This window comes from Hyperolius riggenbachi, chromosome 11 (assembly GCF_040937935.1).
Source record: "Hyperolius riggenbachi isolate aHypRig1 chromosome 11, aHypRig1.pri, whole genome shotgun sequence".
Taxonomy (NCBI): Eukaryota; Metazoa; Chordata; class Amphibia; order Anura; family Hyperoliidae; genus Hyperolius; species Hyperolius riggenbachi.
In genome coordinates, this window is record NC_090656.1 from 159872760 (window position 1) to 159898562 (window position 25803).

Below are 25803 nucleotides of genomic sequence, written 5' to 3' on the forward strand. Positions count from 1 at the left end.
TCTATCGAGCCATCTAAATGGCTGTGTATTCCCAGCACTGGGCCCCTTTAAAAGCGGGCGCGACCACCCCCTCTCCCCCCCCCCCAGATCTCTCTCCCCCTCCCTTTCATTAGCACGCGCACCGCACACGCCGGCCCCCTTTTGGACCTGTCCTCTGCAGCGCGTCATTCCCCCCAGCTCTCGGCAGTGTCTCTGCGTCCCTGCACATGCGCATAACGGAAAAAAGGAATGACACAGAAACATGGGACGCAGAGACACTTGCCTATTATTAGGTAGGATGACACTATCTAAACTAACATCATTGCTACAGCTAGCTGTTGCACAGTCTCTCACAACTTCAGCAACTTACATTTTTGGCTCTGAAAATGGGTTCCTCTGCTCTTTGCAAATCCCATATCTTTAAGTCATTTTCTTTGCCTCCGGTCCCAACTTTGTTACGATGAACATCACACTGCCGCATCTTCTCAACTCCAGCGCCAACGTGCACCTCGAGCTGTTACAAATATATTTTTATCAGAGAAAAAGAGAAGGACAATGCTTGAGTAAACAGAGCACAAATACACGTACAGTAAAATAATGTCAACAGTTAAAGTGACACTGAAGCAAAAAAAGAATTCTGATATAATGAATTGGTTGTGTAGTATGGATAATTAATAGAACATTAGTAGCAAAGAAAAATTTACATTGCATCATTCTCTAATATTTGCAGTTTAAACACTACACTCAGCATTCTAATGATTTCACAGAGCAGAGCGAATGACCCTTTGAACTTTCCTCTGCGGAAAAAAACAAAATACAGTGACAGACAGTTGAGATATTAAGCTTCAGAAGACAGAGCTCTCTGCGACTTTGAAAGTCTGAAAGTTCAGCGAAGCTCTTTTGCATAGATAAAAACTGGAGTTTAACTCCTCCTGTACTGGAAACAATATTAGACTCATATCTCTGCTGCTAACGTTTTGTTTCTTAGATGTACTACACATACAAATCATAAGTGTAGTGAACTTGAACCGAATGAAATTATTTAAAATAAATATAAGCTGTACCTGAAAATTAGAATGACACCTTAACCTCATTGTCAGTTCCTCTCAGATGCACACCTTTACTTCTAACAATGACTCCTTCCAAGATTTTGTTAGAACTGAAATATTCTTTCAGTTATAACTGACACCAACTGATATGGACTACTGATGTGCAAGATAATGTCCATGCTTCCCTATGGCTCAAGTGGGCAATATTATAGTTTAGCAGTGTGCTGACCTGGAAGCTATTACACGGTCATCACCATTTTTAAAATGGAGGATGAAGAATTCCATTGATCACAGTGGACAAACAGGAGGCAGCAGTGGAAAAAGGGATCGATTAGTAGACTACTACACGCAAGGTACCACATATATTTGAGTATAAGCAGAGTTTTTGGGTCCACAAAAGTGGCCTAAAAGTGGGGTCTCAGCTTATACTCTATACACCAACCATAAATGTAAAATCTCCCCCAAGCGGACACCCCCACCATTGGCAGAGCAGAGCTGCGCGGCAAAGGCTTTGTCCCCACCCGCTGTTCTTGATACCTGCAATAGCCTTCTTCTCCCCACCGTACAAGTTATGGATGTGTGCCCTCAGGTGCATGCCGTTCAAACTCACTGATCCGCGCTGTCAGGTCCTCTAACTTCTGAGCTTCGGGTAGGAGGGCGAGCCTTTCCATGCATGCCATTCAAGCTGATAGAGCCGCGCTGTCAAGTTTCTTTTAACTTCCGAGCTCCGCGTCCGGCCTTTGTATATTCAGAGCCAAGCATGCCATTCAAACTGACAGAGCCGCACTCCAGGTCACCGCAGGACCATATGCGAAGGTGCGCCCCTCGACCACGGTACTGCGGTGACCCGGAGTGCAACTGTCGGTTTGAATGGCATGCATGGCTCTGAATATACAAAGGCCCGCCCCCCGACCCAGAGCTCGGAAGTTAGAGGACCTGACAGCGCGGATCAGTGAGTTTGAATGGCATGCACCCGAGGGAACACATCCATAACATGTACAGCAGGGAGAAGATGGCTATTGTGGGTATCAATCATAAGATGACAGTTATTGCAGGTATTAATCACTACATTATGTCTTATTATATGTAAAGTGACCAGGAGTAAACTTATGGCATATGGTGACAGAACTGCGTAAATGTAGTGCCAATTTTATGTAGTTAGAATCTGCCTATGCTCCACTTTTCATTTACTTACTCTATTGGGGCATTTATTTACAAGACTTATAGGCAGGATTCACCCTGAAATTCTACCTGCACCGTGCCTTTTCCTACCCTCGGCTTATACTCGAGTTAATAACTTTTCCCAGGTTTTTTTTGGTAAAAGTTGAGGGTTCAGCTTATACTCGGGTCAGCTTATACTCGAGTATATACGGTAAGTATGAAGTGTGTATGTGGCTTCTGCTTGCTCCGAGATTCCTTCGCTGTCCATACACGTGCGTCACCGTACAGTGGTGTAGCTAGAGATCATGGGGCCCCATAGCAAAAATGTCATCGGGCCCTCAGATGTAGCCACTCATAAGCAAAACTGCCTGCCCCTACCCTATGGATATTAGTTAACTGGGCAACTTACATTTTCATGCAATCAACATCAGGGCTGTGGAGTGAGTACAAAAATCTTCCGACTCCAACTCTGACTCCTCAATTTATGATACCACCAACTCCAGATACCCAAAATGGCTCTGACCTCTTGACTCTGACTCCTTAGTCTAATACTTACCATAGCTGTGGATTTGGTACAAAAATTATCCGACTCAGACTCCTCAGTTTATGAAACCACCGACTCCAACTCCATCTCCAGGTACCCAAAATTGCTCCGACTCCACAGCCCTGATCAACACTGCATATAGCTCATGGGCACTGAGGCAAAGTTTGAGTGTGGAGGAACACAAAAAGTTAATGGTGAATACATTAAGTACCACCTAGGCCCCCTATGCTCCAGAGCCCCATGGCAGCTGCTATGGTTATTGCTACGCCCCTGGCCACGTGGTTGTCTTGTAACGTGGGCACGTGCGTGAAGTCTGACATCACAAACGTGCCCTTACTAGGCAACCATGTGGGATGCGCACGTATGGAGCAAGGAGTGCGCCCAGAGCCAGCAGAGGACAAGCGGCGATCGCGGATAGGCAAAGTATAGCTTGTACTGGGCACCGGGGATGACGACACGTTAAACATTAGGGGGAACAGAGCCGAGGGTTTCTTTGCATTCGTCGCTCGTCCTTATATCACTCGCCGTTACCGCCAAGCACCCGATTGAGCAAGCTGGCCCTACAACTTGCAGGATGTGTGATCGGCGAATGCGATCAATTTCGGCGCGTGATTGGTCGTATTGCCGGTCGGGCATGCACTTGGCGGCACTGATTTTCATCCAATTATAATAACTGAATTAGATGGTCAATCGCCAAGTCGCCTGATGTTTGGCCACCTTTAGACCAAATTACACATCACGGATGCTTAGATTTCCCTTTGATTGATTTATCACAATTATTGCTCCTATAACTTTTTAGTAATACAAGCGGGGATACAATTTACAATGCTAATGTAATCTCAGAGTGTTCAAATCAACTTCGGTTTCGAACCACTTAATCCTCCTGAAGAAGTAAACATTGACAGAGGGGCACGCAAAGCAGCGTCACAGAGTGAGTGAAAAGAACATTGCCCTTGACCGGCGCTAGGGACTAATCAATCCACCAGGCAGATTGCTCGCTGGAGCACAGAGGTGCATCATAAACAAGGTAGATTCTCGGCAGAACCTCAACCGAGTTTAATCGAGCCCGTGTACGTAGCCGTCTAAAAAAAATTTCACGATATGATGGCATACGGTATTATACAATTATTTGAACCCGCGGCCCCCCTTACATTAACCTTTTCAGCCTGCGGGTATTTTTCACCTTATGGACAAGAGGAATTTTCCCATTCCAGCGCTCCTCCCTTTCATTCCCCAATAACTTTATCACTACTTATCGCAAATAAATGATCTATACCTTGTTTTTTCTGCCACCTATTAGGCTTTCTTTTGGTGGTAAATTATGTTAAGAATTATTTTATTCTAAATGCATTTTAACGGGAATAATTAAGAAAAAATTGAAAAAAATCATTATTTCGCAGTTTTCGCCCATTATGGTTATAAAATACCACATGCTACCGTAATTAAAATTCACACATTGTATTTGCCCATTTGTCCCACTTATTGCATCGTTAAAATGATATCCCTAGTATAATGTATGGTGACAATATTTTATTTGGAAATAAAAGTAAATTTTTTCAGTTTTACATCCATCGCTAATTTTTAGACCATAAATTTATAATAATATGCCCTCTTGACATACATATGAATTTTTTTTAATCCCTAAAGTCAGTAGGTGTAATTTTATTATTTGGCCACAAGATGTCCCCACTGAGCAAATCCTATGTAAAGTACAAGAACGCTACATAGGAAACAATGGGCCTGATTCACAAAGCGGTGATAACTCAGTTATCACGCCTAAAAGACTTTAGGCGTGATAAGCTTTGCACCGCTGAGTTAGCACCGCTTTGTGCTCTTTATCGCGTGCAAAACCGCGCAACTCCGCGCACAGCGCCCATAGGGTTTAATGGGCGCAGTGCACCGTGCGCCGCGCGATTGCGTGCGCAAAAGTTTGCGCGCGGAAAATTTGCGCGAGTTTCTTCTTATCATGCCTAAATTGAGTTTAGGCGTGATAAAGGGCTTTTCACTGGCGTGCAAACACTTTGCACCGCTTTGTGAATCAGGCCCTCTGTGTTGCTACATTGTAACTAGGGAAGTGACGCAGGCTTCAATGGAAGCCTGCATCACAGGTGGCCTGTGGGGAGATTAATGAATGCGAATTTTGTTCCTATTCATAAATCAAACGATCGGTGACGGAAGGTGGCAGCGGAAGGAAGCGCTGCAGCTCTGTCTGGGCGGACATGTATGGATTGGCACAGGGAACTTTTTCCCCCCTGCAGCCAATCCCGCCTGCTACCAGCAACATTGCGATCGCAGGCATTTGCCCGCACAATCATGTGCCGGGATTTGGGGTACAGGGTAAAACTGTAAAAAGGCGGCCCCTGCTACTGAAAAAGTCCTGGTGGCGTTAGAGATAGGTGTAGCCAGTAGTAGGTGGCCGCAGCATAGGTAGCATGGGATAGGTGTAGCCAGTAGTAGGAGGCCGCAGCATAGGTAGCCAAGGATAGGTGTAGACAGTAGTAGGTGGCCGCAGCATAGGTAGCATGGGATAGGTGTAGCCAGTAGTAGGAGGCCGCAGCATAGGTAGCCAGGGATAGGTGTAGACAGTAGATAGGGATAGGTGCCCGCAGTATAGAGAGACTGGGGGAGAGGGAGGTGGGAACGCAGCGGTGGGGGGTACAAATACTTGCCGACGGGTCCTGCACAAGTCAACTGGCTTCATTCTTCTTCCTGTTTTCGCATTCCATCTCCTTGTAACAGCGTCCAGAGGGTGCTGTTTCAGGGAAATGGAACACAAGAACAGGAAGGAGAAGAAGCCAGTACACACGTGCAGGACTTGCCAGCAAGTATTTATTTATCCCCGCCGCTATGTTGCCCCTGCCCCTGAAAACCGGTAAACCGTGATTGCGCATGGTACGATTACCATGCACAATGAAACCGTGGTATACAGTCATACCAGTATACCGCGGTAACCCTATCCTACAGTTTTGTGTGCTAAAAAACTGGAAGCATACATCATGTTACCACTAATTTCAAATAAATATATTTGGGCTTTATTACCTATAGCAAATGTGCATGTTTTACCTAATATGCAAGGGTTAAAATCAAATATACAAATAACTTTGGAAACGCTCCATAAATTAAGTAGCTATCACTCTTGTACTGGTGTAGTGCTCAACAGTCAACAATCTCAGTATTCCACAGGTCACAGTTCCAATTGGCCTAGAAGCATTAGAGGAGGCGTTCTCTTCCTCCAAATGTCCAACTTTGAACTTTGCCAGTTGTTCACAGTTGTAAGTTTCCTCAAAAGAAATATAGACAAGAAAATATAGTGTAGTACCACCCCCTCCATTGGTAAGTACATTTTATTATGAGGATAAAAAAAGTAAGTACACCTCTGACATGTTTGTAAATATTTTATTAAAATCTTTTAATGGGACAACACTAAACATAAGACACTTTGATACAATGAAAAGTAATAAGCATACACGTTTCACGGATCAAACCGCTTCCTCAGGTCAAGTAGAGGTGGTGAACTGGTGAACATGTCTCTCATCGCTGCGGAGCCGCTTCGTGTGAATTCAGAAATCAGCAGCCGACACGTCAATCACCCCCCCCCCCCCGAGATCACAGTATTCAGGCCACCATTCAATATTCTCTTAGGTATTGAATGGTGGCCTGAATACTGTGATCTCGGGGGGTGATTGACGTGTCGGCTGCTGATTTCTGAATTCACGCGAAGCGGCTCCTCAGCGATGAGAGACATGTTCACCACCTCTACTTGACCCGAGGAAGCGGTTTGATCAGTGAAACGTGTTGTCCAAAGTGCTTTTATTAATAAAACCATTGAATTCTACACCAAGCGAAGTCTCCTTGCATAAGTTTAAACCGAACATATTTCAAGGGCGCCTCCTTCTCCTTTTCGAAACTACGACTTAGTATCACCCCTTTGGTGGGGCTCTTCACGACTACCCAGAAGTGAAACTTTTTTTCTAGGAGCTGCGACCAATCTTTTCAAAGACCGAGTGGGGACGGGACTTCCTTACATGCTATATATAGAGTTGTGGCCTCTATAGCAACCTACGCTTGTGAGTATAATTACTACTCTTACCTCCTAACCAATTATCAGAAGATAATACACCACAAGGGCTCCTGGTACGAGTACATTTGAAATCGGCGCCGGTAGACTTGGGCGCAGGATACAGCGGTATATGGCTGATCCTGCTTCTGCACAAGTCCGGGCCGATTTAATTACTATTCCCCCTCCAGGCCGCCATGGATAGTGGGGGAATGATATAATTCGGCTTCCAGCGATTGCTGGAGGCCGAATTATTATGTTTTTAAGCAACCTCGGCTCCGTCTTCTGACGAAGCCGACGTTACTCACTGAGCGCTTCAATAGGAGTGATTCCTATTGAAGTCTATGGAGGTGCCGGCTGCGCCCAAATCTAGCAGCGCTGAAAAACACTGCTCCGCCTGGTACCCCTGTGGGGTTTTTTTCTTTTTCTCTCTGTACTTGTTACAGCCCCTGTAATAAGCATACAGCTTGTATAATAGTGTAAAATTGCTGTCCCATCAAAATAACTTAACACAGCCATTAATGGCTATACGCTGGCAAGTGAAGAGTATCAAAATTCTGCTCAGTTGGGCTAAAATTATATTTTTCCTCCCTGGGGTAATGTTACTTATCAGTGTTACAAGATCTCAGGTGTGAATGTGGAGCAAGTATGTTAAAGGGAATGGAGCAAAACCTTTTTTTTTTTTTTTTTTTTTTTTATTCTGCACCTCAAAAGGAGCTTACAATCTAAATTCAATCCATAGTTGTAGCCAATTGTCTCCATCATAGTCTAAAGGCCAATTATGAGGGGGAGCCAATTAACTTACTGGTACACTATTGGGATGTAGGAGGAAATGCCCGGAGGAAACCCACGCCGACACAAGGGACAACAATCGCCACGCACATAGTATCCAGACTCATGTTTAAACCTGGGACGCTAGCACTGCAGGGCAATGGTGCTGTCTGTTATGTCACCATTCTGTTCACACAGAAATGTTTTGCTGCACACCATGTCACCATTCTGTTCACACAGAAATGTTTTGCTGCACACCATGTATGACATATACATGTATACTTAAAGTGCATCTAAGCTGAAGCACATGTCAAAAAAGGAAATGCCTAAGAAGAGGTCAGCCTCTGCATCCTGGCTTCCCATGCTGTCCTCCGAACCTACATTGCAGCTCGCAGACCACCCCCCAAAGATTTCTGACAATGGCTTTGAGCATGAACACGTCCATACTGCGTGTAAGCATGAGCACATCCGTACTGCGCCTGTGCAGCCATGCTCGCACAGGCGCAGCATACTGTGCACGTGCTTGAAGAGGAGCGTGGCCTGGATCTTCTGGAGGGCCCCGGATGGCAAAAAAGCACCTGTTAGTCTTACCGGTAACGGTGTTTCTGTTCAGCAGCCGGGACACCCTCTGGAAGTATGGCTCCGCCCCAATCCTAGGAAACACAACCCAAAAAGTATAAAAAGCTCCCGCCCCCCCTCATCTCCAGTGTATATAAAGAAAAAACCCGACCGGGACACCAGAGAAAAAGGAGAAGCGAAGCACCTCCTAGTGACCCCGAAAAGGAAGGTAATAGGTATAAGGAAGTGCGCCAGTAGGAAGGGTGGGCAGTAGACGGTGTCCCGGCTGCTGAACAGAAACACCGTTACCGGTAAGACTAACAGGTGCTTTCTCCCATTCATCAGCCGGGACACCCTCTGGAAGGATACACAAGAAAACACCCACCTAGGGAGGGACCACAGACTGAAGCACCTTCCTGCCAAACGACAAATCTTGCTGGGACAGGACATCCACTCTATAATGTTTAATAAAAGTGGAAGGGTTCGACCAAGTTGCCGCTTGACATATTTGTTGGACTGTGGCTCCCGCTCTCTCTGCCCAGGAAGTCGACATGGATCGAGTCGAGTGCGCCTTGATAGCAGGTGGTGGAGTGGAGTCTGAAATCTCATAGGCTAAGGAGATAACCTGACAGATCCACCTAGCGATAGTCTGCCTAGAAGCCTGCTGTCCCTTATTCTGTCCCATAAATAGAACGAATAAATGTGAAGACTTCCTGAACTCTCTAGTCCTTGAAAGATAAGCTAAAAGAGCTCTCCTAACATCTAAGCAGTGGAATTCCTGTTCCCTGGCACAGGAAGGATTATCACAAAACGAGGGAATCACCAGGTTCTGAGACCTATGGAAGTCCGAAGGGACTTTCGGTAAGTAGTTTGGATCCAGACGTAAAATAATCTTGTCCGGAAAAATGGTAAGAAAGGGGTCTTTGATTGACAGGGCCTGAAGATCACCGAGTCTTCTGGCCGTAGTGATGGCTATCAGGAAGGCCACCTTTAACGTCAAAAGCTTTAAGTCAATCTCATCAATGGGTTCGAATGGAACCCTGGATAATACGCCTAAGACCAGAGACAGATCCCATTGAGGTATAATCTTCTGCTTTAAGGGGGAAGATCTCTGAACTGCCCGAAAAAAATCCCTGATTAATTTTTCCTGTGCCAGGGGTCTGTCTAACAAGATTGAGAGAGCCGAGCATTGTACTTTAAGGGTACTCAAGGCTAACCTCATTTCCACTCCACTCTGAAAGAAATCAAGAATCGTTCCCATTTCCGATTGGACTCTTTTATTGGCAGCACACCATGAACCGTATACTTTCCACACCTTCCTATAAATTTTGTGGGTAACTGGCTTCCTACACTTTAGTAAGGTATCAATAGCCTTATCCGAAACTCCCTTGCTTCTTAAAATCAACCTTTCAGGGTCCATGCCGCTAGCTTGAATAACTCCGGTTTGGGATGAAAGATAGGTCCCTGCCGAAGAAGGTCCTGCCTGATCGGGAGCTCTAGATACGGTTGAACGGAGAGACTCAGAAGCGTGGAAAACCAAGGTCTCTTGGGCCACACTGGCGCTATGAGAATCAGCTTTACGCGTTCTCTTCGCACCTTCGCTAGGACCTGTGGCAATAATTTTAGAGGCGGATACGCATAACCTAGATTGAAGGTCCAGGGTAGAGAGAGAGCGTCCAATCCCAGAGAACTCCTGCTGTTGTGAAGGGAAAAAAACTGCGGGATCTTTGCGTTTGTTGGTGACGCAAACAGATCGATCTCCGGGACTCCCAGGATCTCGGTGACCCAAAGAAAGGTGTCCTGATTCAGTTCCCACTCGGAGTGGTCGAGAATCTGGCGGCTTAAAAAGTCCGCTTCCGTGTTGAGCGCACCTTTTATGTGAACCGCCTGTAAAGAAAGTAGGTTCTGTTCTGCCGTCCGAAAAATGTCCGACGCCAGGAGGGAGAGATTCCCTGACCTGGTGCCCCCCTGTTTGTTGATATATGCCACCGTGGAGATGTTGTCCGAGAAGACAAGCACATGAGAACCCCGAATCCTGTCTAGGAACGCCAAAAGGGCCCTCTTTACCGCCAAGAGTTCTCTGTAGTTGGACGATCTCTCTGCAACTGTGGAGAGCCACCTCCCCTGTGAATGAAGACCCATGAGAGTGGCCCCCCAACCCCAAGCACTGGCATCGGTATAAATCCTTAGAGGGTCCTCCTGTCTCCATACTTTGCCCTCTTCTAGGTTGTGGCGCTGTAGCCACCAATGGAGGGTTGCCTTTACCTGAGCAGGGATGGGAACCTCCCGCTCCAGTGATTGTTGGGTTTTGTCCCAAGTTGCCAGCAACCAATTTTGAAGGACCCGCGAATGGAACTGGGCCCAGCTTACTCCGGGAATGGTGGCTGTCATTAACCCCAAAACTCGCATAACCTCCCGGATAGCCACCTGATGGGACAGAAGAAGAGTTCTGACTCCTGATTGCAGCTTGTCCACCTTTTGAGGAGTCAGAAATATTCTTTGTCGAACAGAATCGATCGTATAACCCAGGAAAACGATGGTCTGGGTGGGGTTTAGGTACGATTTTTTGTAGTTCAGGATCCAACCCAACTGAGATAGAGTCTGAATCACCAAATCTCTGTGTTGAATTAGGACCGCCTCTGACCTGGCAAAAATGAGCAGATCGTCGAGATAGGGGACGACACTTATCCCCTGGTTCCTCAATAGTCTCATTGGCTCTGCAAGCACCTTTGTGAAGATGCGAGGGGCCGTTGAGATCCCGAAAGGGAGAGCCTGGAACTGGAAGTGACATATTTGATCTGGCAGACGCACCGCGAATCTCAGATACTTTTGATGGGATTCTGCAATAGGGATGTGAAGATATGCGTCTTGAAGGTCTATTGACACAAAATATTCCTCTCCCTGTAAGAGAGCCCTGACTGTCTGGATGTTGTCCATCCTGAATTTTTTGTAAACTAAATAAGGGTTCAGCCTCTTTAGATTGAGGATAAATCTGAACTCCCCATTGGTTTTGGTCACCAAAAAAATGTGGGAGTAGTAACCCCGAAACTGCTTCGCTCGGGGAACCGGGATTATCACCTCTCTTGAAATTAAACTCTGAATTTCCCGCGCAAGGCCACTGGCCCTGGCTGGATCCCTGGGAAACCTGTTTATAAACTTCCTGGGGGGAGGAAAAACTGAAAATTGTGGACGATACCCGTCCTTTATTATACTCAAAATGAAGGGGTCTGGACTGATGGCTTCCCATTGGGACAAAAAATAACGAAGCCTCCCCCCGACTGGTAGAGCGTCATTTACTTTCTTTGGGGGGACCAGGCCTGGCGAGGGCAAAACCTCCCCGTCCCCTACCGGCAGGAAAGGACCACCTCTTCTGCTGAGCTGGCTGCCTAGGCTTGCCTGAGGATGGCCTATTAAATAAACCTGATTTGTTTACCTTAAACGTTCTACGTTTTTCAGGAAATTGCTTTCCCTTTTCTGCTGAACGGGAGAGTACATTTTCCAACTCCTGACCAAACAGAAGATTCCCCTCAAAAGGAATAGTACACAAACGATTTTTAGATGTCAAATCCCCCTCCCAGGTTTTGAGCCAGAGAGCCCTTCTAGCCGAATTGATTAGTGCAGTGGTGCGTGCGGAAATTCGGACGATCTCCACCGCAGCGTCGGCCAGAAAGGCTACTGATTTCAAAACTGTGGGCAAGGATTTGATGTAATTACTCAAATCGGAACCTGATTTCACATGATCAATTAAATTATCCATCCATACTCTTAAGTTCCTAGAGATACATGTTGAAGCCACGCTCGGTAAAAAAGCAAAGGCTGCAGATTCCCAGGCTTTCTTTAAGGTTAATTCGATTCTTTTATCCATTGCGTCTTTTAACACCCCTGCATCCTCAAATGACAAATCAGTATTTTTTGAGTGCTTTGAGAGGGCAGCGTCTAATTTGGGACATTTAATAAATTGATCCATGTCAGACGGAGCAAAGGGAAACTTCTTTTTAGCTGACTTAGGAATAAATAATTTTCGTTCAGGTTCCCGCCATTGAGAATTAATGATTTCTTTCAAAGATTGGTGGAAGGGAAAAACTCTGTTAGGCTTCTGCGCCAAGCCAGAATAAACCTGATCCTGTGCAGAGAGTGCTTCCTGAATCTCAGGAATCTGCTCAGTGGCATATACTGCTTTGAGTAATTCATCTGTTTCCTCTGTACTGAATAAAAACCTAGCAGCTTTCCTCAAATCTACATCAGATTCCTCATCTGATATGATATTCTCCCCCTCCTCCACCTCAGAGAAATTTTCTCTACCTTGTAAGTCCTCCTCCTCCTCCTCCTCCCCCAGTGCGTCAGACCCTAAGGGAATCTGGGGGAGAGGATTCCCTAAATCGGGAGCCGGTACTTGACCTGTAGTACTAGAATGAGGAGGGGCTGACGATGGCCCTGGCAAATCCTGTGGGACCGGTAACAGGGACTCCTTAAATTTACCCAACGTCTCATCAATATCTTTTTTCACAGATTTAAGTACATTCTTAAATATTGCTGAAGATTCAGAGGCTATCACTGCATCAATACAAGCCTGACATAATGACTTGTTATAACCAGATGACAATCTAGCCCCACACTGACAGCATTTCCTAGATCTAGGCCTGTCAGCAGATTTAGACTCCACTCTTGCCTGAATAAAACATAAGAGGGAAACAAAAAGGGAGATACACATAGTTCTGTTACCACAACGTGCACATCAACAGAGAACTGTGTTTTAGGGAGAAGCATCTCCCACTCACCCCACCCTCCGACTGAGATCTGGTCGAGGTAGAGGACGAGGATCCCGCTGCACCTGCCGCTATTGTCCCCTGTCCAGCGGTAGTAGCGGTGCCAGTAGTAGTGGCAGCGGTGGCGGCGGCGGCGGCAACGGCAGAAGCGTTGGTCCCTTGCTCCTCCATCTCTCCACCACGCCACGCCAAGCCGTCGCCTCCTAAGTAGGGGAAGTCCGCGTACTTCCGGTCGCCTTCCCGTGACGTCAGCGGAACTGACGTCAACGCAGCTCCGCATAAAACTGCCCAAGAGCGGCCGCGCAGGAGGAAGGCGGCGAGGGAACAGCAATCTCTGCTCAGCGTGTCCCCGCCATGACAGCAGTACCCTCCTCCAGCAACGACAGCGGTTCCTCTTCAGGTACTGTGCCCAATCAACTCACCCTCTGGTGAGGAAAAAAACAATAAACTGGGAGCTGGATTTTGAGCTGTGTCTCCGGGCGGAAACACAAAAGAACTGGAGATGAGGGGGGGCGGGAGCTTTTTATACTTTTTGGGTTGTGTTTCCTAGGATTGGGGCGGAACCATACTTCCAGAGGGTGTCCCGGCTGATGAATGGGAGAAATAGAGGATCCAGAATCTATAGGATCCAAAGGCTTTCCTTTTTTTTAAGCAAGCATTTCATTTTTGACCAGAGCTTCAGTTTGGGTTCACTTTAACAAAGGTAAGTGGCATCAAAAAACTAACATGGTGACCGAAATAATTATTATCCATGTAGACCACAAAATATACTAGAAAATATAATCTTATTGTTATATAACAGAACAGTGTACTCACAATATCAGATGTGCCTTCTCTCCACACCTTCAGAAGTCCAGATTCTACACACGTAATGATGGCACTAGTAAAAGAAAAAAGTTACAATTAAGATGCTAAAGCAAAGTCGTGAAGCATAATCTCCAACTCACCTATTAGGTCAGCATCATAAAGATAATCACTACCCAGAAATTCTTTAGCGCTGATCTGACAAGAGGTGCTGCACCACATGCCTGTGGAAAAGCACCCTAGGATCCTCTAAAAGCCCATAAAGACGTCATAGATGGCAATAAACCCAGCTGTAGCCAGAACTTAAAGGGATACTGTAGGGGGGGGGGGTCGGTCGGGGGAAAATAAGCTGAACTTACCCGGGGCTTCTAATGGTCCCCCGCAGACACCCTGTGTTGGGGCAGCCACTCACCGATGCTGCGGCCCCGCCTCCAGTTCAATTCTGGAATTTCTGACTTTAAAGTCAGAAAACCACTGCGCCTGCACGCCCGTGTCCTCGCTTCCCCTGATGTCACCAGGAGTGTACTGCGCAGACACAGACCATACTGGGCCTGCGCTGTGCGCTCTTGATGACATCAGCGGGAATCGAGGACACGGCAACGCAGGCGCAGTGGTTTTCCGACTTTAAAGTCTGAAATTCCAGAAGTGAACCGGAGGCGGGGCCAGAGCATCAGTGAGTGGCTGCGCAGGCACAGGATGTCTGCGGGGGACCATTAGAAGCCCTGTGTAAGTTCAACTCATTTTCCCCCGACCCCCCTACAGTATCCCTTTAAAAAATGTATTCTGTTGCAATAAAAAATTAGATTTGCATTTTCAAAATTGATAGAAGCAGGTCTAATTGCATCGCTAGTTTGTAAAGGACATATATTAAAACGCATCTTCAATCAAAATATTTTGCTTGAAGATGCTAATGGGTTAAAGTAGCCCCACAACTAAAACAGTACTTTTGATAGTATCATACCGGTAATCCCCACAAAGATATAATTCCTTTTAATTTTAGCCTTTCTACAAAATACAGTAAATGCAGACATCAAACCAACAAACGTTGATACCTGACTAATGACTGTACATGGTTTATTGCAAGCTTACGGAACATTGAGTTTCTTCTTCATGCATACAGAAATGTATTAGAACCGCACAAGAAGTTTTGAATCACATGCAGACTTAACTACTTTGGCCTCCTGGACGTAGTAGCTACGCCCAGGTGGCCATGTGCGCGTCCGCACGCTCCCGCGGCCGATCGCGCGCGTGCGCCGTGGTTCGTTAGCCTGGCAATCAGTGAATCGGGCTATGGTGCCCGATCACTGATTCCTCTCCCCCGCTGAAAAAGCGACAGCTTCTCTCGGAAGCTGCGCTTTTTCTGGCTGTAACGTCCCCCATACGTCGCTCTAAGCGTATGTTACGCTTAGAGTGACGTCATGTAAAGAAACTCATGGCCGCCATCTTGTGGCCAAAAAGTAAAACTACAACTAAAAGTGAAAAAAAAACTCAAGACACATTTACATTATAAAACTATGGCTTACATCCCACCCTCCCAAAAATACCCAAATAAAATGTTTAACCACTTCCGGATACCGGGTGGTTTGGCTGATCTGTGCTGCGGGGGCTCTTCAGCCCGCAGCACAGATCAGAAATCAGGCAGGGCGATCAGACTTCCCCCCTTTTTTCCCCACTAGGGGGATGTCCTGCTGGGGGGGTCTGATCGCCGCCGCGCTGCTGTGCCTAGCGGGGGGGGGGCTCCTCAAAGCCCCCCTCCGCAGCACTAGTCCTCCCTCTGCCTCCTTCCCTCCCTCTCCCGTCCCCTGTGTGCGGCGCAGGACGGAAAGCCGTCCTGTGCCGGATAGGATAGGCTTTAGCCTATCAGATGCCGGCGATCCCCGGCCAATCAGAGGCCGGGGATCGCCGATCTCCTCTACGGCGCTGCTGCTGCGCAGCGCCGTATATATGTAAACACCGGGGAAGATCTTCCCTGCGTGTTTACATTTACCCTGCGAGCTGCGATCGGCGGCTCGCAGGGTGTTCACGTAGACACCCTCCGTGAACTGACATGGAATGGAAACCACTTCAGGATTCAGGGGCGTAGTTAAGCGTACGCAGAATCCTGAAGTGGTTAATACAAACAAAAACAAAAACAACAACATTACAATAAAAAAACAAAACATGTAAATATTTACCTAAGGGTCTAAACTTTTTAAATATCAATGTAAAGATGAAATATTTCTAATTTTTTTTTATTTTAAACTTGTAAATGGTGATAGATGCAAAACGGAAAAAATGCACCTTTATTTCCAAATAAAATATTGTCGCCATACATTGTGATAGGGACATAATTTTAACGGTGTAATAACCGGGACATATGGGCAAATACAATACATGAGTTTTAATTATGGAGGCATGTATTATTTTAAAACTATAATGGCTGAAAACTGAGAAATAATGAATTTTTTCCGTTTTTTTCTTATTCTTCCTGTTAAAATGCATTTACAGTAAAGTGGCTCTTAGCAAAATGTACCCCCCAAAGAAAGCCTAATTGGTAGCGGAAAAAACGAGACATAGATCAGTTCATTGTGATAAGTAGTGATAAAGTTATAGGCTAATGAATGTGAGGTGAAAATTGCTCAGATGCATAAAGTGAAAACAACTGAAGGCTGAAGTGGTTAAAGGAATACTTAAGTCAAAAAAAAAAAAAAAATATCTTTACTCACCCGGGGCATCCCTCAGCCCCCTGAAGCTGTACGGTGCCTTCGCAGCCCCGCTCCGATCATCCTGTCCCCGCCGGCGGCTACTTCCGGGTTCGGCGACAGCTGCCGACAGGCTGGGAACGCGGGTGATTCTCCGTGTTCCCAGCCGCTATATCACCCTCTATGCTGCTATAGCGTGTATATACGCTATAGCAGCATAGAGGGTGATATAACGGCTGGGAACGCGGAGAATCACCCGCGTTCCCAGCCTGTCGGCGGCTGTCGCCGAACCCGGAAGTAGCCGCCGGCGGGGACAGGACGATCGGAGCGGGGCTGCGAAGGCACCGTACAGCTTCAGGGGGCTGAGGGATGCCCTGGGTGAGTAAAGATCATTTTTTTTTTCACTTAAGTATTCCTTTAAGCCTGAAACACACCATGCAATTTCCCATCAGACAGATGGGTCGAATAGATCATTTCCGACAGGTCCGATCTGATTAGTTTTTCTGATCGATTTCCAAAGAGGTGATCAGAAAATTGATTGGAAATATGATCGGACCTATCGGAAATGATCTATCGACCCATCTATCTTATGGGAAATTGCATGGTGTGTACCAGGCATTATATATGATTGTGTAGGCTCAATTTGACATGATGTCACACAGTTGTACCCCCTGTGAAATGTAAAAAGACATCCTCAGTGTTCAGATCTATTGAGCTTCTGTAGCATTTGTCACTACAGGTAAACAATGTACCTTACAGATGCTGTCCCCTTAACAGACTGGCGGCGACGGATAAGTGGGCCAGCTCATTATCTGAGGTGATTCCGCTAACTGTACTCAGCAACACAGACAACCATGGCTTCAAAAAGCAAATCGCATAAACACCAATAGTATGCAAAATTATAACAAGTTTATTGGGGACGTATCCCTTTAAAAACTGCTACGGAGGCTGGGCAATAGTCACAGTCAAATAATCAATGCAAGAGAAATGAATTAGAGCAATAGTACACTGGCAAAGTGAGATAATCACTGACAATATATAAGTACTGGCAGTATATACGTAAGTAATATAACATGAATGGATAGCTGGCTGCAGCTGTAAACAATAATGGTGCTCACTCAAAATAAGTGTAAAACAAGCACAACCCAGCATCCCAATTTAAGTCACCTCTTACCAGGGGTCAGCTGATGCCTATGAGAGATGATCTCTATGATTGGATCTCGGGCGGAGGAAGAGGGGAGGCATAAAATGTAAATAAAAGTGATTTTTTTTTTAATTTAAAAAAAAAAAAGACAAGTAAATTAATAATGAAAAACCGCCGCAGCAGAAATCAGATGCCACCAACAGAAAGCTATGTTGTTGGCAAGAAAAGGGGACAAGATTCAATTGTGTGCTTAGGTGTATGGCTCTGCAGCGAGCTACTAAACCTGCAGTGGCCTGAATTGTAAAAAATCGCCTGGTCACTAAGGGGGTGTAAGCCTGTGGTCCTCAACTAGTTAAAAGACAACTGTAACAAGAGGGATATGGAGGCTGCCATATTTATTACCTTTTAAGCAATACCAGTTTCCTGGCTGCCCTGCTGATCCTCTGCCTCTAAGGGCCCATTTCCACTTGTACCGCACGTGTCAGGGAGACGCGCGGCGGCACTTCCGGGGTGTGCGGGATCGCAGGCGAATCCCATGAGCCGTGCCATGCACGGCTATGGGATTCGCAGCCTCCCGTGCGAATTCTGTGGGCAGTACCGGCCAAATCGCTAGCGCAAGTGATTCGGCCGGTGGCGCCATTATCCCTTATGGCGGAGTTTCCCTGTGCGATTTGTGTGCGGGGAAACTCTGCGGATTCGGAGCAGATTCCGCTCCAGTGAAAACGGGCCCTAATACTTATAGCCACAGACCCTAACAAGCATATACAAATCAGGTGTTTCTGACATTTTGTCAGATCTGACTGGATTAGCCAGATGCTTGTTTCTGGTGTTATTCAAACACTACTGCGGCCAAATAGATCAGCAGGGCTGCCAGGCAACCGGTATTGTTTATGGCAGCCTCCATATTTTTCTCACTTCAGTTGTACTTTAAAGCAGGAGGGTCAGCCATATTACGGCAGGAGAAAAAAACCCACATATATAAGTAGAGAAATACAAGATCTACTTACATAACAGATGTACAGTGGTTTGCAAAAGACTTGAGACTGGGGCAAAAGTTTACCTTCCAGCAGAACAACGACCCTAAACATAAAGCCAGGGCAACAATGGAATGGTTTAAAACAAAACATATCCGTGTGTTAGAATGGCACAGTAAAAGTCCAGATCTAAATCCAATCGAGAATCTGTGGCAAGATCTGAAAACTGCTGTTCACAAACGCTGTCCATATAATCTGACTGAGCTGAAGCTGTTTTGCAAAGAAGAATGGGCAAAAGAAGCGTCACATGACGCTTCATGTAGTGGAGCGCACACGCAGCCCAGAGGAGACAGAGAGATCAGCGTGCTTCTGAGCTGATCGCTATGCACCGGCCAGAAGTGAAGAGGGGAGGACATACTGCGCACACAGGGCGCAGTATTTCCGGGTGGGGTCAATCAAGTCGCCGCACACCGGGATCAATATTAGATTAACAGCTGCAGACGGAGGGGGGCAGGAGAAGATAATGGTATGTACTTTAGACCCCCCACACACTGCAACAATCTTTTTTTTCAGCTGTGGTATCCTTTAAATGTTTTTTTTGTATGTTAGCTAGCACTAGGCTAGCTAACTATGTTGCCCAAGTCCCCTGGCACCTCTCAGACCCCCCCCCCCCCTCCGATCACCCGCCCACGATCCCGCAGCTTCCCAGTTAGCATCACTCGTCGCTATGGCGACGATCGGACATGACGTCATGTGCAGTTCCGATCCTCCCCATAGCGAAGCCGGGTGCCGATTGGGAGGCTGCGGCATCACGGGATCCCTGGGGGGGGTATGTAAACCAGAGGTGATCGGGGGCAATCGGAGGGACTTGGGCATCATAGTTAGCTAGCAAAGTGCTAGCTTAACAATATGTAAAACATTTTATTTAAAAAAATCCTCCCGGGGCGATGCGATCCCCTGCGGCGGCTAGCCCGACACTGTATTGGGTTTACCGCCAGGGAAGTTAAAGAGACTCTGAAGCGAGTATCAATTTACTTTTTTTAACATGCAGTAATGTTAATCAGTATAACCCCTGCTAAAACGCCGCAATCCTGTGGCAAAACGAGGGGTCTTTATCCCAAATCCCCGCTGTAAGCTCGGGGGGAGCGCTTCCTGAAGAGGCAGAGCTAAGCCCTGTAGCTCTGCCTCTCAGCGCGTCAATCCCCACCTCTCCCCGCCCCTCTCAATCTGCCTTCACAGAGAGGGGTGGGGGAGAGGCGGAGATCCGTGCGGCGATTGATGAGCAAGGAGGCAGAGCTGCAGCTCATAGCTCTGCCTCCATGAGCAGCAAAATCCACGACCAAGAAAGTCGTGGATTTTGCAGGGGGGATTTGGGGGGTAAAGACCGTTCGTTTTGCTGCGGGATATCGGCGTTTTAGCAGCGGTTATACTGATTAATATTACTGCATGTTAAAAAAAAGTAAATTGATACTCGCTTCAGAGTCTCTTTAAATGGAATTTGATTTCGTGGTTGACAATCCTGCTTTAAGGTCCATTATCTTTCACCTGCAGATGTTGGAAAAGATTCCAGCATAAATCTTGTCGAATATCAATATTACCGCAGCTAGCTATGTAGTGTGGGATGCAATACAAACCTATGAAGCAGACACTCACATTCTGCAGTAACACCCCATCTCCCCACTACACTTCTGCATGCATCACAAGTACACAGAATGGGTATACCAATCCATGTTTGCGGGACTAGCAACACACTTTACATAATATTTTTCAAGTAATCTGAACTGCCCTAGTTTTTAATACATTATCATTAGATTTAATGCTTTTTTTCTAGAATTTAATCCATTTTAAAAAAAGAAAAAGATTGAAAATTAACAAACTATTCCTGACCATAAGACGCACCTAGGTTTAAAGCGGAACTGTAGATATAAAATAAACACATTGTTTCACTTACCTGGGGCTTCCCCAAGCCCCCAGCAGCTGTCCTGTCCCGCGCCACTCCTCAACGAGTCTCCGTTCCCCCGACGACGCTCGGTCCCGTACCTCGATTTGTAAGTCGATGCCAGCACGACTTTGGCAAAGCGTATCCTTTCCCCGTGTTCCCCTCTGCAATAGCGGGGAACGCAAAGAAAGGATACGCGTGGCCAGAGCTGCGCAGGCGCAGTGGCCCGGCGGCGAAACCGAAAGTAGCTGGCGGCGGGCGAACGGAGGCTCGTTGAGGAGCGGCGCGGGACAGGACGGCTGCTGGGGGCTTGGGGAAGACCCAGGTAAGTGAAACAATGTGTTTATTTTATATCTACAATTCCGCTTTAAAGAGACTCTGAAGTCTCCTGAAAATTAGGTTTTTATTTTAAAAACCTCATTAACATTATTGACCCTCTTAAAACGCCGCAGAACCGTGGCTGAAAACCCCTCAATCACCCCAAACTCACAGGGGTACACGGCAGGCAAAATCCACGACTTTCTTGGTCGTGGATTTTGCTGCCGCCTCTATGCGCGTCAATCAGCGCGTATCTCCGCCTCTCCTCCGCCCATCTCAGTGAAGGAAGACTAAGAGAGGCGGGGGAGAGGCGGCGATCCGGGCTGATTGACACGCATAGAGGCAGAGCTGCGCTGCCTCTATGCGGAAGGAGTCCGCAATGTACCTCGTGAGTTTGGAGTGATTGAGGGGGTTTTCAGCCGCTTTTCTGCTGCGTTTTAAGAGGGACAATAATGGTAATGAAGTTTTTAAAATAAAAACCTTATTTTCAGTAGACTTCTTGGGAAAAAAAAAATATAAACTAAACCTGGTGCATCCATGGCGAAGGGGTCCCCTTTGTACCTCATGCCCCTTGTACTTCTTGTGTCTCCCTGTGTCCGCCTCTGTCCTCCTTGTGTTCTCCTCTATGCCCTTTTGTCCCCCTGTGTCCTCCTCTGCATGGGCACAGTACAGGGAGTCCCTGACATTACGGCTGTTGGAGATGCGTATTATTGGCAGCGTTCACAAGTCAGGAACGACCTGCATTTGGACTATAAGACGCAGTGACATTTTTTCCCCACTTTTGGGGGAGAAAAAGTGAGTCTTATGGTCCAAAAAATACAGTAGTTGCTTTTTCAATCTGTTGTTTTGATGAACGACTCCAGTTACAACAGCCATAACTTACTTGTCTAAGGTGCCAAGGCCTTGGAACACTCCCTCGCCTCCTCTGCACTCATGAATTTCTGTAAATTTAGATTTTTCAGTGTTGAAAACTTTGACTGTTCCATTACTGCAACCCACTAAAACCTGAAAAGTAAAAGACAAATATAGTAAAAACATACCACCTTCAAAACCTGTCACCAGAGTTACAGCGAGAAAGGATTTTCTAGTTTATTCTCAAGAAGGAAATCAGGTTAACCAGAGATGTGACAGGATGGTTGTAGAAGCTAACCACTACATGGTCATGACATAATCATACCATGCCTGATCTGCCTGTTAAATCTTTGAACCAAATGCTGGAGAGAACTATTAAAAAGAAACTACTAAAGAAATAGGGACGGTTCCCACTACAACTTTTCGTGCAATCATTCTAGTTTTATTCTGCAGTATAAACATGCAATCAATTGATCAATGCATGTATAACATTGAAAAAGGTTCTACAACACCAGTAAAGTAAGCCTAAGTTACTGTACATGTAATATGTTTAAATTGTGTACATATTATAACCAGTGTTCTCCCCAGGCTCTTTTAGCCGGGTGCTCCACCCGGCTAGTTTTGGTGAGCACCCGGCTGTTATCAGCTTACCTCCTCCTATGCTGTAAGCAGAGTTGCACACAGAAGCACTAGCCTTGCATTCTCTCATCTTGCCCTACCCGGCTACTTTTTCATGCCACCCAGGTACATTTTCATGCCACCCGGCTGGTAAAATTTTTTTGGGGAGAACACCGATTATAACGTTTATGTGCAAAGCAAATGTGAATGGAAATCAGTTGTAACAACAATTACCCATATCTATGTTTAGTGTGGTTTGCCTTCTTAAAACAGAAGGTATTTGCAATAAATTCAACTTTTAGTGAACATCTGTGGTTACCCACAATGTACCGCTACCGATTATTCACATTATCTCTTTATGCCCCTGAAGCCTGGCTTACATCCACAACTGCTGGTGTATAGCAAGCCTATAGCTTTACATTTTACAGAGCCACACCAACCCCACATACAGACAGTCTGTTTAGGACTTTTGGTCCTCCTCAGTGCATGGCAGGAATTGATATGGCTCTATGGGATAGGGCTTGGACCAGTACAACATAGTAACCAAACAGCTCGGTGTGACCCAAAGCCACAAGGAAAGTATAGGGAACTAAAAGAGGCCCAAAAGCTCTCCTGGTAAAAAGCAATGCTTAGTGTGGGTTGCCTTCTTAAAACAGAAGGCATTTGCGATAATTCAGCTTTAAGTGAATATCTGTGGTACCCCACAATGCACCTCTACTTAATATGCAAATTATCTCTTTATGCCCCTGAAGCCAGGCTAACATCCAGAACTGCTGGTGTATAGCAAGCCTATAGCTTTAAATCTGACTCTGTTGTACTCGTCCAAGCCCTATCCCATAGACATAGAGCCTTATCAATCCCTGCCATGCACTGAGGAGGACTAAAAGTCCAAAACAGGCTGTCTGCATGTGGGGTTGGTGTGGTTCTGTAAAATGTAAAGCTATAGGCTTTTTAGTAGGAGGGCTTTTCAGGCTCTTTTTGTCTCCTACACTCTCCTTGTGGTTTTGGGTCACCCCGAGCTGCTTAGTTACTCTGCTATATCTATGAGCAACCTTACCTAGCTTAGTACATTTACCAAATGATATAGTACAAATTATAGAACATAAAAGATTCAGACAGCACTTCACAAAACACCCTGTGACAAATACTGAGGGTAAGGCTATATTATATACACAGCCTTACCATTCATACCGTTTCTAGTGCTAATTTGGAAAAATAAGCACTATATGGAGCTGTGGTAGCCATTCTACAGTTAGTATATCTTGATAATGTAGTCCAACAAAGAGCAACTGTAGCCACCTCCTTCACTTACGGTACCCACCTGACTATACTCAACCTCTGAATTAGAGAAGAAACTGGCTCATAGTCATGGGTGGAAAGGAGGCATGACAACCCACCCATAATACCCCATCCACTAGACTATTACAGGCTGGTTTCATGTTAGGTCATTTGACAAAACTAGACTTTACAGGACAGGGCCACGTTTCCTTTCTATCCATAAGAGCATAAACCACCCTCTGTTCCAATCCAAATATAATGAATGCATTAGATCTCAACAGCCTATTTAAAAAAAAAAATGAACACAGCTTCACCCTCAGGAAACACCGTTAGGCCTCGTTCACACTGCACGCGTTTCCAGCCGCGTTTTGGGAATGCGTGCAGGAGGCCGACACGCACAACATCAGACAGTGCATAGAGTGCACTGTCTGATGTTCACACTGCATGTGTTCTGGACCAGTGCGGTCCGGGAACGCATGCTGCACGCATTTTTTCCAAAACCGCTTGGCTGTCCCATTCACTTTCAGTGAATGGGATCAGCCACGCAACGCATACAAACGCGGATGGCGTGCGTTTGTACGCATTGCGCTCCGAACGCACGGCCGTCTGCGTTTGTAATGTGATTGGGGCCTTAAGTGAAAATTATTATCATAAAGTGTTGTTTTAAAAATATAAACAAAATATATATATATATATATATATATATATATATATATATATATATATATATATATATATATATATATATATATAATATAAACAATGTCCAGGTTGCATTGTACAACAAACTGTCATTTGTGTTCTAAACAGTTTATGATCATTATTGTACCAATGACGGGCAACAACGATTTGACTATTGTATGTTCATAAATCAAAAAAGGGGATCAGTGTTTACAAGTCCCTAAAGAAAACACATTTTAAGTGGCATATATAGTAGGTATGGAAGCCTGTCAACTCATAAAGCACTCTGCAAGGCACATAATAATGCATGTAGACACCTCTTGGTACCTGTGTTACATATTGCTGACAGCTTAGTTTGATGTATGAGATGAGCAGGATTACAAATTATAGTAAGAAGTTAGTATTTTTTCTGGTATAGGTGATGGTTCAGGCATTGCCATACTTTGGTTACACTACCTCTCAGGCGTTGAACACCCCTCTTTTTTAGTAGGCAGTACCACCCTCCAGTGAGGAAGTACTGAATCCCCTTAGCTTTGCGTTGACATTCTTAAGTAAAGTGTCCAAGTATGCAGTGATCTCATCTAATTAGGCAGCTTCGCCTCCCCAGGTGGCTAGTGATCTCCATTACGTAGCATCCATCCTTACAGATAGCCAGTGACAAACCCACACCAGGCTGGAAGCCATGCCTTACCGGTCCAAGGCCAAGGCCAGGCTTCACCCTGTTCCTCAGCTACAGAAATAAGCTCCTCATCTCTTACAGGCGCTCATGTCCATGGTTACGGCAATTAAGGCACCTTTGTATTGATCTGACGAAGCGGGCCAGCACCTGTGAAAAGCCTTGTCTTTTGTGCATGAAAAAAAACGTATACTTATCCTAGTGGTTTGTCCTTTGAGGAGGTAAGACCTATACATACCTGATATCAGATATACTGTACAGGTCATTTCCAATAGTGTTTTTTAGACTCTAATACGTCATTAATGCCGGATGCTGGGACCATGTGGTAACCATTGGTTAATGTGGCTGCACTGGATATCAACATTCGTAGCCACAATGCTTGATACACAGGACCTGGCTAAAAAGTATTGCAGGTAAGAGCGAGGGAAGGAAGTATTCTTTATGAGGGCTGCTGTACTCTTGCGGCACCCCACAGAATTGCTTGCAGTGCATCAGGGCGCAGTGGCTTCCACTGAAGAACAGTGATCTAAAGCCCAATCTACACGATACGATTCTATTTATGATCCGATTAAATCCAACATGTCCGATGGAGATTCAATTCAATTTGATTTGCCATTGCAAAACAATGGCAAATCGAACTAAATCGAATCCCGATCGGCCATGTTGGATTTAATCGAATAGTAAATAGAATCGTAATCGAACCGTATCAGTGTTCTCCCCAGAATTTTTTTCCAGCCGGGTGGCATGAAATAGTAGCCGGGTGGCATGAAAAAGCAGCCGGGTGGGACGAGATGAAAATGCAGGGCAACTCTGCTTACAGCATAGGAGGAGGTGAGGAGCTGAGCCGATGACTGCTGGGTGGTCACCAAATCTAGCCGGGTGGAGCACCCGGCTAAAAGAGCCTGGGGAGAACACTGCGTATAAAGAATCGTATAGTGTAGATGGGGCTTAAC

General features: G+C 45.9%; 1 protein-coding gene across 1 annotated transcript in view; it reads right to left on the reverse strand.

Annotated features, from left to right (window-relative positions):
• The window catches only part of WDR74 (WD repeat domain 74), a 96161-nt gene that overhangs the window by 48137 nt on the left and 22221 nt on the right, over nucleotides 1-25803 (reverse strand). The window contains exons 3-5 of the mRNA XM_068261363.1: nucleotides 21629-21750; nucleotides 13702-13765; nucleotides 350-493 (exon numbers count right to left, since the gene is read on the reverse strand). Coding sequence (XP_068117464.1) covers nucleotides 350-493; nucleotides 13702-13765; nucleotides 21629-21750 — 330 coding nt within the window. The remainder of the gene's footprint in view (nucleotides 1-349; nucleotides 494-13701; nucleotides 13766-21628; nucleotides 21751-25803) is intronic.